The 15,658-nt window shown below is 59.9% G+C and overlaps 2 protein-coding genes across 3 annotated transcripts; one reads left to right on the top strand and one right to left on the bottom strand.

Annotated features, from left to right (window-relative positions):
• Positions 1-806: 806 nt before the first annotated feature.
• Positions 807-6,200, top strand: MFAP4 (microfibril associated protein 4; the record flags this gene model as incomplete). The annotated part of the gene is made up of 9 exons (XM_079725548.1): positions 807-821; positions 1,009-1,117; positions 1,252-1,549; positions 4,068-4,125; positions 4,528-4,606; positions 4,819-4,973; positions 5,434-5,530; positions 5,608-5,790; positions 5,937-6,200. The coding sequence occupies 9 exons, from the start codon at positions 807-809 to the stop codon at positions 6,182-6,184; spliced, it is 1,242 nt and encodes a 413-aa protein (XP_079581674.1). The 3' UTR covers positions 6,185-6,200.
• A 1,086-nt stretch (positions 6,201-7,286) lies between these two features.
• On the bottom strand, positions 7,287-11,471 carry MAPK7 (mitogen-activated protein kinase 7; the record flags this gene model as incomplete). 2 transcript variants are annotated; one of them, XM_079724661.1, is made up of 6 exons in its annotated part: positions 7,287-7,463; positions 7,559-7,692; positions 8,037-8,617; positions 8,714-9,792; positions 10,436-10,601; positions 11,240-11,471. In XM_079724661.1, the coding sequence occupies 6 exons, from the start codon at positions 11,469-11,471 to the stop codon at positions 7,310-7,312; spliced, it is 2,346 nt and encodes a 781-aa protein (XP_079580787.1). In that variant the 3' UTR covers positions 7,287-7,309. The 2 variants fall into 2 exon arrangements, with proteins under 2 accessions (XP_079580787.1, XP_079580788.1); XM_079724662.1 differs by lacking the exons at positions 10,436-10,601; positions 11,240-11,471 and having other exon boundaries at positions 8,813-9,788.
• Positions 11,472-15,658: the final 4,187 nt, after the last annotated feature.

The raw sequence follows: 15,658 nt of genomic DNA, 5'->3' as shown, positions 1-15,658 counted from the left end.
CACCTCGAAGGTCTGAGCCCAGCACCAATCCGCCCCCGCCCCCACCCCCGCCCCCGACGCGTCTTCTCTCGGCCACATTCTGAGCTCCGTCCACTGAACTTGCCCCAAACCAGAACAAGGTGAAGGGGGGGACGACGCCAAATCCCTCCTAATCTCCCCCCTTTCAAGAAGGAAAACACGGGAGGGAAGGAGCCCACACCCCGGATGGCCCCCACCCGTCGGGACCCATGCTGGCGACACCTCTCCCGCGTGGCCCCCTCTGCCCACCACACACCTGTCATCACGGCACCGTCTCAAATTCTCCCCTCTGGCCCCAGGACGGGTGAGGTTGTGTGTCTGTTCACCGCTGCCTGCACGGGGGTTATGGGCTGGCCTGTGTCCCCCGAAAGTCACCTGCTGAAGCCGACCACAGGGCGGGCCTGATGCGGTCTGACCTGACGCCCCAAGGGACACCACACCCTTGTCCTGCAGTAACCACCAGGGCCCTGCCCCTTCCCGTGGCCTCTGGGGAGGGGCCCGGGGCCAGCAGCTCAGCCAGACCCCTCCTTCCTTCCGACAGGCAGACCCGTCTCCCTCGGAGCCGCTCATTCCGTCTGGGTTGGGGGACGTACCCCCTGCTGTGGGAGACGTGGGCGTCTCGTCCTTAGCTGTGGTCTGAGACACTCCACAGGCTGCTGGGCTTTCAGGACAAAACCAAAGACCTTTGTCAACCAGGGTCCTGGCTGGAAACTAAGGCAGACTCAGCTGTTTTGTAGAGCATTCCATGAAGGGACGGTCACCTGGATGTGGGCCTTAAGGAAACCAGCATGGGGGGCGTCGAGGTACCCGGGGCCCTCCTGGGCTGCAGGGATAAGGGGAAGAGATGGGCTGTCAGGGCCAGTGAGGGGGTTACGGCGGGGAGCCGTCCCTGGGGGTGTGGAGGGAGCACAGCCATGAGCAGACTGCGGTCCTGGGCAGGACAGGGCCTGGGGGGAACACCCGAACCTCCCTCCCCCCTTGTCCTGCCAGTGCCTCCCACTGGCCGAATCCTGCTGGAAGCTGGGGCCACAGGAACAGTGGCGCCCTGGGGACAGAGCAGGACAGAGAAAGGTGGAGCGGAGAGGCAAACGCCAAGGAGGTGGGCAAGAGACCCATGCAAGGCCCATGGGATGGGAGCCCTCACCTCCTGGAACCAGCTCTGCAGCAGGCGGGCCTGCCCAGCGGGCAGCAGCTTCCTGACAGACCGTCCCCTCCGTGCCTACCACTCCGCAGCCTCGGAGCCCCTCACTGCCACCCACCCCCGCTCAGGCAGCCGCCTGCCCCGACAACGCCGGTCAGAGAAGCCCCTCACCTACCACAGGGGCATCTTCCTCAGACCCCTAACAATGGGCAGAGCGAACCAGGCGCCAGGAGGGCCGAGACCCAAGCTCAGGGCTTGCGGCCCAAGCAGAGCCAACATGACTCAGCACCTCGCCTGCAAGGTCACCACCGCCAACCAGCCTGGGGCCCGGGACCAGATGCCTCTGGGTGACCAGCACCTCAAGAACGGAGTCCCCCTGCCCCTGCTTGAGTTAGCCCCTCCCAAAGTGGAGCCCAGGGCCGTGCATTGGATCAGCTAAACCAACCAACTGCACCCTCATTCCAGGCAGGGGGACCCCCAAGACATGGGAAGAAATTTCCACGCTGGGCAGCCAATAAACGTGCCCACTGATACGGGCTCCTTTCAGTGCGTCCAAGGGTTTCCCTCAGACACTGTCTTCAGAGGGAGGACTGACTCACGGTACCTGTGGCCAAATTTCTTTCCCTGAAGAGTTAAACCAAGCCTCAACCACACCCAGCAAGCACAGTGCCTGCTTCGCACACCCACATACATTAAGTTTTTAAGAAAAAATTAATAGGCAAAATATGACTGATAGGACACCATTGCTTAATTCTTTCTCTTTCCTTTTTTGTTTTGGTTTGTGTTCTTTTGGTTTTGGCGGGGGAGGGGTTCCTATGTTTATTAGTTGTACTCAGCAGAAGTCTTTGATACTTGACTTAGGACATGTTTTATTATTTGTTTTGATGACTGATTTTTCATTATTTTCCTTTCTGTAGCCTGTGCTAAAATTAGCTGGCATTTGCTGAAAAGAGAGATGTTTTAGGATTAGATCCAGCTGTGTGTAACAAGAAACAACCAAAGAGGCTTAAACTAGATAGAAGTTTCTTTCTCTGCCATATAAAAGAGGGCTAGAGAAGGGCAGTCCAGAGCTGGCTTTGGACCTGCTCCACGAATCCTCCCTCATCACCTCCCACCACGCCCTGAAGGGGCCTCCTCCTCACTGTCCAAGGTGGCAGCTGGAGTGCCAGCCATCATGCCCAGGAACAGGACAGAGGGCTGGAAGAAGAGGGAATAGCTGCTGCCTTTGCACCACATCTGTTTGCATCTTCTTGGCCAAAATTCAGACATGTGGCCTCACCAAGGGAAGCTGGACAATCAGGCCAGCTAAGAATCAGGACCTCACTACTCAGGACTAAGGGAAGAATGGCTATCGAGAGGAAGGCTACCATCTCTTCCACAGACAAGGATAAAAATCACATTGAAGGCAGTCCGTTCACGGAAGAACAATTACTACATTTATGATGATGACAGCACATATTTACTGAAGTTACCAATTATGGGCCCTGTGCTAGGCACCTCATATCTGTTACCCAATCCTCACACAGGCCTCTGAAGGACAGACCATGACCATACTTGTTCTACAGAGGAGCAAACCGAGGCACAGAGAGGCTAGGTGACTTGTCCAAGGTCACCCAGCTAACAGGTGGCACAACTTGGATCTGAATGCAGGCAGCTGGCTCCAGATCCCCCAGGACACACACAACTATGAAGTGACAACTCTCACCAGCACTTACAGAACCGGGGCCAGCTGGGAGCACCCAAGGGGCCGCGGACGCAGGAGTGAGGAGGGGGCCCGGGGCCAGAGCTGCTCTCTTACTCTGAGCCTCTGCACGTCTCATCCACTCTACAAATGCTCGCCCCCAACACGCATGACGTGTGCGATGAACTGCCTGGTGCCTGTGTTTGCGGTTCCGTGGGCAGCCAGCACATGGCAGGTGCTCCGAAGACACCTGACCTGTGAGTGGACGCAGGCTCCACGCAGGGTCGAGACGCAGCCCCTGCCCTCTGGCGCTCAAGGCCAAGTAAGGAGATGGCAGGCGGCCGCGCGGGGAACAGAGCCGGCTCAGGCGGGGCCCCCATTCGACAAGCCTTGTGAGGCCCGGGCTGTACTTTGTGAGTCACAAGCATTCAGGGGTAAGACCCTCGAGGTAGGCCTCAGCCACACTTCGCATTCCTCTCAAATCCAAGGTGAGAAGTGTAGGCTCAGCCCTGAGGTCACAGGGAGGCTCGAAGCAGGGGGTGGCAGGGCGGCCCCCAGGGGAGACCATCCTGGCAGCCTGTGCATAGGACTCTGCCGGACTGGGGCAGGGAAAGGGTGGCTGGAGGCTGAGGGGGCCGGGCAGGAGGAGGCGGCCTTTCAGGGCTGAGGAAACTGACTGAGAAGGGCCGAGGGGAGTCTGAGGTGGGACGGGAGCCGAGTGAAGGCATTTGGAAGAAGGGGCTGCGGCTAGGGGAAGAAAAACAAAGGAGGCCTCTGGGGGAGGGGGAAGGAGGGGGCCTGAGGGGTGCTGGAAGGGGCTGGAAGGGGCCCTGGCTCAGGCTGGCGGAGAGCACTTGGATGCCTGCAGGCTGTGCTCACGGCTCAGCAATGTCCCGGGCCTGCCAGGATACGCCTGGCCGCTGCCCCTGCCCCCCAGCCCCAGCCCCCGGTCCCACATCAGGAGCTCTGGAGCTGTCCCCCACCCCACCTTCCGCTCCCCCAGAATGGGCCTCCGCTCCCCAGAACCCAGACATACCCCCCCAACCTCAGCCTTTCCCCAGCGACGACGGATAATGAAACCCAGGCCAGGGAAGGAGAGGGAGAAAACAAACAGACGTGGGCAGGAGGGCCGTCAGGAGGTGGGGCAGGGGCTGGGGGTGCCGGGTGGGGGGAGTCCGGGCCGGTCTGAGCCCTGGGGCGTGGACTTCCTCCTGCTTTGCCCCGCAGGCCTAATGAGGCCCAGGTGGTCCCTTGGCCGGGGCCCACTTCCCGCGCCACTGACAGTGTAAGTGGATGCCGGTTCCGTGCCGGGGGAGGGGGAGAGGGGGCTCTGCAGCCACAGGGGCGGGGCTGGAGCGGCTGGCTGGGGGCCCAGCACATAACTCTGGGCCGGCGCAGTCTGGGGCGCAGTCTGGGGCAGCAGACACCCAGACGCTTGGAGCCCAGCTGGCAGCATGAAGGTACCAGGCCGGGGCGGGGGCCTCAGGGCCACAGGGGACTGAGCCCACCCTGCAGAGAGCCCTCGCCAGGTGGGGGGGCTGTGAAGGGACGGGGCTCAGTCCAGGGGAGGTGTGGAGGCTGAAACGCAGACCAGGGGCTCCTGGCAGGGCTGGTTTGTCTGAGGGGCAAATGCAGAGGCGGCGGGGGTTCTGGGGCCGGGCGGGTGACCCCGTTCTCCTGTCGTCAGGCTCTTCTGGCTCTGTCGCTGCTGCTGCTTCTCTGCACTGGCCCCTGCGTCCCCCAGGTCTTGGGGATCCGGGGAGACGGTAAGCTGTTGCACTCGCACGGCCCACGGGCTGGGCGAGGGGGCTGTCCTGAGCATCGCAGCTGGGAGTCGGGCCCCAGGGCTGAGCCTGTAAGATGGGGCAGGTGGGCCAGACGGTATGCGCCCCCAGCTCGGGGAGGGAGGTGAAGGGGGGGCCGGGGGGGCGGAGGTGGCTGGTGTGCCTCAGGCCCCTTCTCCTCACCCCGCCCTCAGCTCTGGAGAGGTCATGCCTACAGCAGCCCCTGGACTGTGACGACATCTACGCCCAGGGCTACCAGGAGGACGGCGTGTACCTCATCTACCCCTCGGGCCCCAGCGTGCCTGTGCCCGTCTTCTGTGACATGACCACCGAGGGTGGAAAGTGGACGGTGAGTGGAGGGGGGGGGCACGGAGGCCAAGCCGCACGGCTGTGAGCCTGTGACTTCGTCCCTAAAGCAGGGACGATACAGCACAGTGTGTGCGCCTCTGCCACCACAGACTCCTAGATGCTTAAGGTAGGTTCGTGTCTGTAATCCTCACAATAATCCTGGGAGCAAGGTTACAAATGAGGAACCAAAACCCAGAGAGGTGCAGTAACTTGCCCAAGGTCACACAGCCGGCGCCGGACTCAACCCCAGGCGCCTCAATTCTAGAACGCCCCCTTCACCTCTTCCTGCTCTCGGCAGCCGCTCCCCGAGGGTCCTGGTGCCGGCTGGTGCCGGCACGCGGCTCACCTCGGCTCCCGGCTTAGTCCTCTCACAAACCGCCTCAGCCTCACAGGGTCCGCACCCGGGTGAGGCCCCAGCCCCCTGGCCCCTCGAGCGTCCAGGCCCATCCTCTCTGCTCCAGGTTTTCCAGAAGAGATTCAACGGCTCAGTGAGCTTCTTCCGGGGCTGGAACGACTACAAGCTGGGCTTTGGCCGCGCCGATGGGGAGTACTGGCTGGGTAAGGCGGGGCCCGGCAGGCTGGGGGCCCCCAGAGCCAGGTCCCCGCTGACTGGCACGCCCCCCGCCCCCTCCCAGGGCTGCAGAACCTGCACCTCCTGACACTGAAGCAGAAGTATGAGCTGCGGGTGGACCTGGAGGACTTCGAGAACAACACGGCCTTCGCCAAGTACGCCGAATTCTCCATCTCGCCCAACGCAGTCAGCGCCGAGGAGGACGGCTACAGCCTCCACGTGTCGGGCTTCGAGGACGGCGGGGCAGGTACCCGCTCCTGCCAGCCGCGGAGGGGCTGGGGGGAGGCCGGGCTGCCCCCGCACCCAGGCGGTCCCGCGAGCTGCGGACGCACAGTTACCCAGCGTCTGGCTCGGGAGAGGCCCTGTCCCCAGGCTGCCCCTCCCCTCCGCCAGGCGACTCCCTGTCCTACCACAGCGGCCAGAAGTTCTCCACCTTCGACCGGGACCAGGACCTCTTCGTGCAGAACTGCGCGGCCCTCTCGTCGGGCGCCTTCTGGTTCCGCAGCTGCCACTTCGCCAACCTCAACGGCTTCTACCTCGGCGGCTCCCACCTCTCCTACGCCAACGGCATCAACTGGGCCCAGTGGAAGGGCTTCTATTACTCCCTCAAGCGCACCGAGATGAAGATCCGCCGGGCCTGAGGCGCCGGCCCCGCCTCGCGGCCCCGCCCCCTCTCTGCCGCCCCGCCCCGCTGCCCTCAGCGCCCGCCTCTCCCGGGGGCCCTGTGGCTCCAGCCCAACCGCTCCCCTCACACCCACGACGCCCACCTTTCGGCCGGGCCTCCGCTCCCCTCCACACGGCTACACGTCGGCGGCCTCCCAGACCTCCGGAAGGCACCGCCACCCGGCCTGGACTCGGACCCTGTCCGGAAGGCTGCGGGCCGGTGTCCCACCTTAGCCGGCTTCCCGACTGCGGCCTCCGCCAGGGCCCTGCGCCGGGAGACCGGCGGCGCAGTCCGACCCACTCCCGGCACACGCCACGCCACCTGCGTGTGGCCGCCACCGCCACGCCCTAGCAGTCCCGCCAGCCAGCAGAGAACCTCCCACCCCTCACCTCCCTCCCAGCGGCGAGCACCACAGGCCCCCAGCCCCGTGTAACTCTCCCGCTCAGCTTCCCCCGCCTGCCCGTCCCAGGCACCCGAAGCTCGACATCCAAACCGTGTCTCACCCCGGCTACCGCAAGCCACACTAGAACAGCCACAGCCAAGATAGGCACAGCTTGTGAGGTCCCCCCACCCGCCCCGGGGGTGAGTCTGACCGTGCGAGGTGGCAGAGGGCAACCTCTGTGGGGCTGGGAGCAAGTGGGGAGTGGAGGTCTTAATAAACCTCAGGACCTGAATGAACTGGCCTTGGCTGTTGTGCACGCAGATGCGTTTGCTTGGCCCCCAAGCTCTGGTTCCCCCACTGATGGCACCCTGCCCTTAACTCCAGAAACACGCCCTGGAGACAGGCGCTAAAGGGAACCTTATATTTCACAGGCTTCGTTTCGATGGCAAAAAAAATTGTGTAATAATAATAATGTAATAATAATAATAATAAAAATACAATACTGAAAAGTATCGCTCGGGGGGGTAGGGGTTGCCCCTCCTGCCGTGGCTCGTGCTGGCTCAGGTGGCCGCTTAAGGCCGCAGGGTGGGTCTGAGATGAACCTGCAGAATAATCCGAGCTGAGCTTCCCCCGTCAGGCCCGGGGCTCCAGCCCTCGGGAACGGTCCTGCGGATCTTGGAGCTGGGTCTGCCCCTGGCAGCAAGGCACAGACTGCGGGCCTCAGGGCTCCTGGAGGTCAGGCAGGTCAGCCAGCAGCATGGGGGAGTCCATCTGGATCTCACGCTGCAGGGACTCGATGTCGGCAGGGTTTATGCCGTGGCCCTCGAGCCAGTCGGCAAGCAGGGAGGCTGAGAGCGAGGCTGAGTCGGCCTGGCTGAGGGCGGCAAGGGGGAGAGCGGGGTGAGGGGCTCCTCCTGTGCTGGGAGCCCCTAGCCACAGCCCATTCCGGAGTCCCGGCCCAGCTCTTACCCGTCCTGTGGCCCGTCAGCCACGCCCATGTCGAAAGACTGGTTTAGGAATTCCTCCAGGTCAAAGCCAACGCCATAGCCCGCTCCACTGCCCTTTGGGGTGCCGGAGAACACGGGGGGCAAGGGGTCCTCCACCTGCAGGGGATGGTGGCAGCTTACAACGCGGGAACCACCCAGCGCCAACTGAGGTCTGCAGGGCACCCCACCCTGACACTGCCCTTGAGCGGGCCTGGACACCTGTGGTGACAGCCCCAGCCTCAACAAACACTGAGTGTGGGCTGGGGTCTCCAACGACCGGCTCATCAGCGCTACGCTCCTTCGCGAGTGAGCAGGCAGGCTAGGAGAGCTCGAGCCCCGTCTGCCGCTCCGCTCCATGGGACCAGGACACAGCACAGCCTCTCCTGCCCCCAACGACCTCCCAAGTTCACCTCCCCTGGATTCAAATCCAGGCATCCCCACGGCCAGCCCTCTCCCCTCACCTGCGACTTGGACAGCTGCTGGGTCACCAGGGTGACGTCAGGAGATTCGGAGGTGGAGGGCTGAGGGGCCCCTCCGGGGTCTGGAGGGGGTGGGCCAGAGGGGAAGTAAGGCAGAACGCTCGGGGCGCTGGGGCCAGGCAGCCCAGGGGGGGGCCCCAGCGGCCGGGGGGCCAGGAGGCCGGAGGAGGCGGCGGTGTGGGGCGGAGCGGGCGCAGGCCCGGCGGGCGGGCAGGCGGGCTGCGGCAGGGGGCCCGCGGGCTGGGCTGCAGGGCCCACGGGCGGGCTGCGGGGCCGGGCGGGGGGCGGCGTGGGCGCGGGGGCCGGGGGCCGGGCCATGCGAGTCCAGCGCTCCAGCAGGCTGCGGTCGTTGTCGCTGAGCACCAGCCCGGCCAGCGGGTCGGCGGAGGCGCCCCCGGAGGCCCCAGCGCCCCGCTCCTTGCGCTCCCGCTCCTGCCGCCGCTTCTCCCGCTCCTTGGCCCGCTCCTGCCGTCGCCGCCGCTTCTCCTCCCGCTCCCGCTGGCGCTCCTGGGCTGTCACCGGCTTCCGAGGCTCGGGAGCTTCCAGGGGGGCGCTGGGGCCATCTGCAGAGAAGACGGGAGGGTGACGGTAAGAGCTTGTCCAGGCCTGGGGCCCCGCTGCCTCTCGCTCCCCAGCCAGCCGCGGCCTCTGCCAGGCACCTCGGAGCCGGCTCCGCAAGGACTTGAGCAGGGCAGCCTTGAGGGCAGCCTTGGTGTTGTCTGAGATGGCTCCCTCCCTCTTTGGAGGGGCTGGTTCACTGGCCGGCAGGGGCGGCTGCAGGGTCAGATCGATGGTGTCGGGCGCAGGGCCGGGGCACGGCAGCGGGGCCGGCGGAGGGGACTCCATGGCACAGTCCCCACTGGGAGCCCAGGGACTGGGCATCTCAACATCGGGGCAGCCGGGCTCACTGGCCACAGGCTGTAGGGAAGGCTGGAAGCGGATCTGCTGGCGGATGCCCTCGCGCCGTGCATGGAAGTCTTCGATCTCGGCCACGATGGCCTCCTTAATGCGTTCCCGTGTGAGGGCTTCGCGGTCAAAGGCAAAGTCAAAGGGCGGGGCACAGTCAGGCTCGTCATCGGGGTCGTGGTACTTGGCCAGGAAGGGGTGGCGAAGGGCGGCAGCCGCTGAGATGCGGGCACTGGGCTCAAAACGCAGCATGCGCCCCAGCAGGGAGAGGGCCTGGCGGTCGGCACCCGGGTACACCGTCTCCCAGGGCACAGGCTGGCGTGGCGGCAGGCTCTGGATGTAGGCCCGCACCCTCTCGGCCCCGACGGCCTGAATCACGGCCGGCGACGGGGTACCCAGCACCATCATGATCAGCTGCAGCTGGTGCACATAGTTTTTGCCTGGGAAGAGCTGGCGGCGGGCCAGCATCTCCCCGAAGATGCAGCCCACGGACCACAGGTCGATAGCCTGCGTGTACTCATGCAGCGAGAGCATGAGTTCGGGGGCACGGTACCAGCGCGTGGCCACGTACTCGGTCATGAAGTACTGGTGCTCGGCGGGCGAGGTGCACAAGCCTCGGGCCATGCCAAAGTCCCCGATCTTGAGCTCGCAGTTCTCATTGACCAGCAGGTTCGAGGGCTTGAGGTCGCGGTGGATGACCTGAGCCGAGTGCATGTACTTGAGGCCCCGCAGCAGCTGGTACAGGAAGTAGCGCACGTGCTCCAGCGTCAACGGCTGTGAGGAGTGGATGATCTGGTGCAGGTCACTCTCCATCAGGTCCAGAACCACATAGCTGAGGGGCAGGGGAGACAGGCAGGGGCTGTCTTGCCCACCCTCCAGCCCCAGCCTCACCACGCCCTCCCGCTCCAGAAAGGTCATGGCCTTACTCTCAGACTCTGTAGGGGCCACCCACTGGGTATGAAAATTCTAGATTCTCTACAACTCTTCCATTAACTTAAGTGAAGTGAAATCGCTTTTCTCTCCAGATCTAGTTTCACCATCAGAGCAAAGGTCGGGTTGGACTAAACCAGGCCGGCCAACATGTTTTGTTCGGGAGCCCTCTCCATTGTTTGGTAGTGGCTGCTTGAAAGACTATGATGAAAACTGTCAAGTCTTCTCCATTTTCTGTAGGACAGTGTTCTGTGATTGACTAGTGATGTCTGCTACGGGAATAGGCAGGTACAGATACAGAATGAACGTCCTACGTTTGCCAAGCTACATACTGAGGTCCTATAAAACTGTTACTTCTGCACTCTTCTTGAGGAATCACATGTATCCCTGGCAAAGCCCTAAGGGAGCACTGATCCCGGAATCGCAGGAATTTTCCCAGCCTGCCCTACATTAGGTTCAGCTACCTTTCTAGAACTTCAGCAACATGGCCCCAGCGTTCAGAAAAGGTCCCTGCTCGGCCTCCCTCTTGCATCCCCACTCCTTACACAGATCTGAACTCGCCATAGGGCACAGTGGGCCGCAGGATGTCCTTGATGGCAATTATGTTGTCGTGCTTGAAGTGTTTGAGGATCTTCAGCTCCCTGAGGGTCCGCTTGGCATTGGTCACCACGTCAAAAGCGTTAGGGATCTTCTTAATGGCCACCTGCTGGCCTGGGGAACAGGGGAAAAGCAGATGCCACCAGGTACCTTGGTTAGCTGCAGAGTAGCACAAGGCCCCTTTCAATACCTCCCTTTGCAGATGCAAGTGACAACAGCTACCACTTACAGAGTACCTACTTTGTGCCAGGCTCTGTGCTAAGCATAGTACACACGTTATCAGATTTCCCCTTCTCCTTCCTGAGGCAGGTACTCATAGCTCAAAGTTAGAGATGTGGAGACCTGGGCTCAGCAGCTTGCTGGGCGTTGCACAGCTAGTTAGTGGTAGACTCTAGACTCTCACACCTGTGCTCTCTACCTCCCTACACTCTGCATCTCAGACCTCATCCATCCCACCACCAACCCCGAGCGGCAGTCTCTGGCTCCAGAACACACTCTGGAGAACCTCTATTCGGGTCTAACCCGGACTGTCACCTAAGGAGGAAGTAGGCTGATGCGCTGGCAAAGCCACCAGAGTTTCAGAGACCCGAGCCCAATACAGAGGCCGGCCCCCAGAGGCACCCAACCTATGCTTGCTGACTTGACCCAGCATTCACATCCCAGCGTCCCCGCTGGCTACTTGGGACTGGGCTGGTCTCAGCCCCCGGGAACCGGTTTCCACACGTGCGAGCAAGGCCGGGCGGGTCGCTCACCGGTGAGGCGGCGGCGCGCGGAGGACACCACCCCGTAGGCCCCGTTGCCAATGGTCTCGATGATCTCGTACTCGTCCCCCACGTCGAAGGTCACGTCGAAGGAGCGCGCCTTCAGCAGGGCCAGGTTCTTGGCCGCCACGGAGGCGGCGGGGCCGGTGGGTTCCGCCTTCCCCGGCCCGGGGGGCTCTCCGGAGCCGTCCTCGCCGTCGTCCTCCTTCAGGGGCTCAGCCATGGCGTCTGCGTGGGGACGCGGGCGAGCAGGGGCCCGGCCCCGGACTCAGGGAGCCCCCTGGAGCCTCCAGGCCCGCAGGCCGGGCGGCACACGCAGCCCGCGTCCCGCACCCGCGGGAGCCCGGAGCTCAGGCCCGCGCGGGACGCGGGGTCGGCGGTGGGGGAGGCGCAGCGAGGCGCGGTCCAGGAAGAAAGCGAGGGGCGGGGCGCCCGCTCTCCTCGGTCGGCGGATGGCGCCTCACCCCGACGCCACCCAGACCCTCGGAGGTCCCGGCGTCCCGGCTCCCCGACTCCCCGGCGTCGCCGGCTTTCAGTCCCCGGGTCGGGGTCGGGGGTGGGACCGGAAGACCCACTCGCTCACTGGGTCGGGCCGCCACCACCACCATCACCACCACCACCTCAGCAGCGCGCTGTCTCCCGCCCCGCCCCCTAAGACCACGCCTCCGCAGGCTCTGGCCAATCCGTGGATGGTCTCCGCGGAGGTGCCCACCCCTTCCACTTGCTGCGCCCAATCCGCGCCCACAGGCCAAGGAAGCCGCGCCTCCACCCGCGCCCGCGCCGCTGTCCAGTCCCCCGGCGGGAGCCGCCCAACCCGCGCTCGGCTTTTGCAGCGGCTCTGCGGCCTGGTGCCCTCCTCGGACGCATGCGCGCTGGCAGCCCCGGGCGCCGCGAGACTGGAAAGCACTGCCCCTGCGTGCGCGGGCGCGCGCATCCACTCCGATTTACCAGGTGTCCTGCAGTCAGTTGCTGCTGGTCCTGGGAGCTTGGAGGGTTGAGGTGACTAGATGTTACCTTGGCGGCCGCATCACGCAGTCCCCCTCCTTCAGGCCCCTCTTCCCTTATCAGCCCCTATCGCCCCGGGGATTGCGCCCCCCATTTTCCCGATGGGCCCCGGGAGCCCGGCGCTGGGAAAGCGTCATCCCAGGTAGACGGTGATCCGTCACATCCAACCACGGAGATCCTGGTCCTCCGGGTTATAGAGCGTCGGCCCGAAGCCTCCACTGACTTTCGGTGGCTGGTCCTCTCCTCTCAGCTTCCGGCGTCGCCGGGCCTCGGCTCGCGGTTTCCCGGTCTCGGGCGTGACGCCTCCGTGGGGCGGCTCCGTCCAGCGACTCCCGCGCCTTGCCTGCGGGGCAGCGGGCGGGGCCGCGGAGTCAGCAACGCCCGCTCGCTGGAGGCCGCGTGTCCACCAGTGTCGGGGGAGGAAGGGTCCGGGATCGGGAGCCCAGGAGTTAGACCTGAGCGCCTCGGCGAGGGTCCATCCCTTCCGTCCCAACTGGTGGCCGAAGAGTAGATCCAGACCAGAAAGGAATTTCGTTTACATTCCCCACTGTTGTGGTTGTTTATTTTTTACTAAAACATACATAAAGTTCCACATAAGTGTATCAATCAGTTTTCACAAACCTAACACCTCAGTGTATAGAATTCAAATGGAGAAAACCAAAAAAACAGAACGTTGCCAGCCCTTCAGAAGCCCCTTCTCTTTTCTTGTGACAGTTTATTTCTGTTAACTCTTCCATACTTTGTGGGTTTTTTTGCACTGAAATTTAAGAGGTTCACTAGGACCCATACATTAAGATGGAAAAGTAGAGACTGCGTTCTTAACAACACGACATAAGGAAACACGTCTAGGAGTATAAGGTCAGCCCCAGAACAAATAGATACCTCGTATTTAGACGTGGAAAAATCACATGGGCCTCCTGAGGTAGCTGAACTATACATTTGTTTCTGATTTTCCTGACAGCACAGCAAAAAGCCAAATTCTCTCTTACGTGATTAGCCTTGAACATTAATAAACCGCATTCATGGGAAGTGGACCTTTTCTGCCCTGAGTTCTGAAAATATTTCCGTGATGGCCTTTCCTTAGGTGACAGTAGACAGCCTTCCCTAACTCTGAAATATGTGCGGGGTGAGTTCTGCGGTGCCCGTCAGTGAAAAGAGAGGGCGTAAAACAGCAGGACCCATAAATGCGTCTTCTCAGGGAAACTGATGGCCAGCTCTGTGACGGTCCCATCTGCTGTGGGAATAAAGCATAAAATAGCAGAAAAGACCCATAAACTGCGAATCCTTTAAATACTTCTCTATAAATATTCCAGCTAGGATCGGTATACAAGTTACAGATATTTCAACTTCCTTGGCAAAAACTCCCTGATTCTCATTTACTTTTGAGTACACCATGAGCTGCTTTACTCCTGCCCCTACTAGGCCCTGACTCCGTCCTGGAATAGTCATCAATTATCTAACATTCTCACCCTTGCCTTATGACCTTGCTGCATTTGACACAACTGACTACTTCAAGAAAAAGTTGTTTCATATGGCTCAAAACTCAAATCTTAATTAAAAAGTTCAAGTGAAAAATCTTGGTCTCACGCCAGGTGGCTGATGTTATAGTTTCCTACTGGAAGTAAGAAGAAACAATATAAATTCAACACAAGCAAATACTAATACACACTCTTACCCACCTCCCCTTTACTCTACAAAAAGGTAACAAATTCTTTACAATTTCCCTGCAGATCATGCAGTATCAAAAACCAGACGGATCTCTCATTCTTTTTTTGTTATAACAGCATTTTTGAGATATAATTTATATTATAAAACATTTACAGTGTACAATTCAGTACATGAATTTAGTTCGTTCACAGAGTTGTGCAACCATCACCACTGCCTAATTTTAAAACATTTTCATCACTCCAAAAAGAAAGCCATTAGTCACTCCTCATTTCCCCTCACCAGCCCCTGGCAACCACTAATCTGTATGGATTTGCCTATTCTGGGCGTTTCAGATCAATGGAATTATACACTGTGTGACCTTTTGTGTCCGACTTCCTTCACTCAGCATAATGTTTTCCAGGTTCACCCTTGTGGCATGTGTCAGAACTTCATTCTTTCTTAAGGCTGAATATATTACACCGTAGAGATAGACCACATTTTGTTCATCCCATCATCAGTTGATGGACATTTGGGTTGTTTCTACTTTTTGGCTATTGTGAATAATGGTGCTCTGGACATTCACTCACGGACGAGGTTTGTGTGGACCTAGGCTTTCCGGTCTCTTGGGTACAGACCTAAGGGTGGGATTGCTGGGTCATATGGTAAACTTTTTGAGGAGCTGCCAAACTGTTTACTTCAGTGGCTGCACCACTTTACAATCTCACCAGTATATTTGAGGGTTCCAGTTTCTCCACATCCTCACCAACACTTGTTATTTTCCTTTTTTGTTTGTTTGTTTTAAATTGTAGTCATCCCGGTGGCTGTGAAGTGGTCACTGTGGCTTTGATCTGCATTACTCTCATGACTGATGATGTTGAACACCTTTTCATGTGCTTATCGACCATTTTTCTTCTTTGGGGAAATGTCTGTTCAGTGTCTATTCAGTTCCTTTTCTGTTTTGAATTGTGTGATTTGCCTTTTTATTATTGAGTTGCAGAGTTCTTTTTTTTTTTTTTTTTTTTTTTGTGGTACGTGGGCCTCTCACTGCTGTGGCCTCTCCCGTTGCGGAGCACAGGCTCCGGACGCGCAGGCTCAGCGGCCATGGCTCACGGGCCCAGCTGCTCCGCGGCATGTGGGATCTTCCCGGACCGGGACACGAACCCGTGTCCCCTGCATCAGCAGGCGGACTCTCAACCACTGCACCACCAGGGAAGCCCCTAGAGTTCTTTATATAGTCTGGATATAAGTTCCTTATTAGATGTATGATTTACATAGTTATTCCCATTCTGTGGGTTGTCTTATCAGTTTCTTGGTGGTATCATTTGAAGCACAAAAGTTTTTAATTGCAATTAACTCTGATTTATCTATTTTGCCTTTTGTCACTTGTGCTTTTGATGTCATGCCTAAGAAACCATCTCATTCTTTTTTATTTTTAAAGTTTTTCATTTTTTATTTTTACTTATTTATTTTCTTGGTGGTCACATCGTGCAGCTTGCGGTATCTTAGTTCTTGGACCCCGGACCAAACCCGGGGCCTCAGCAGTGGAAGCACAGAGACCTAACCACTGGACCGCTAGGAAATTCCCATCTCATTCTTTTTTATAGCTGCATAGTACCACTTTACAGATATAATCTATTTAACCAAGACCCTATAGGTGGACACTTTTTGCTATTGCAAACGATGTAGTGCTAAAGTATCTTGAACACATCGTTTCGTGCGCTGTGAGTCTAAGCCACCCAGAAGCGGGTGTGTGCCAAG

This window comes from Hyperoodon ampullatus, assembly GCF_949752795.1.
Source record: "Hyperoodon ampullatus genome assembly, chromosome: 19".
NCBI lineage: Eukaryota > Metazoa > Chordata > Mammalia > Artiodactyla > Ziphiidae > Hyperoodon > Hyperoodon ampullatus.
The sequence above is the reverse complement of the archived record's forward strand: the minus strand, read 5'-3'. Positions and strand labels throughout refer to the sequence as shown.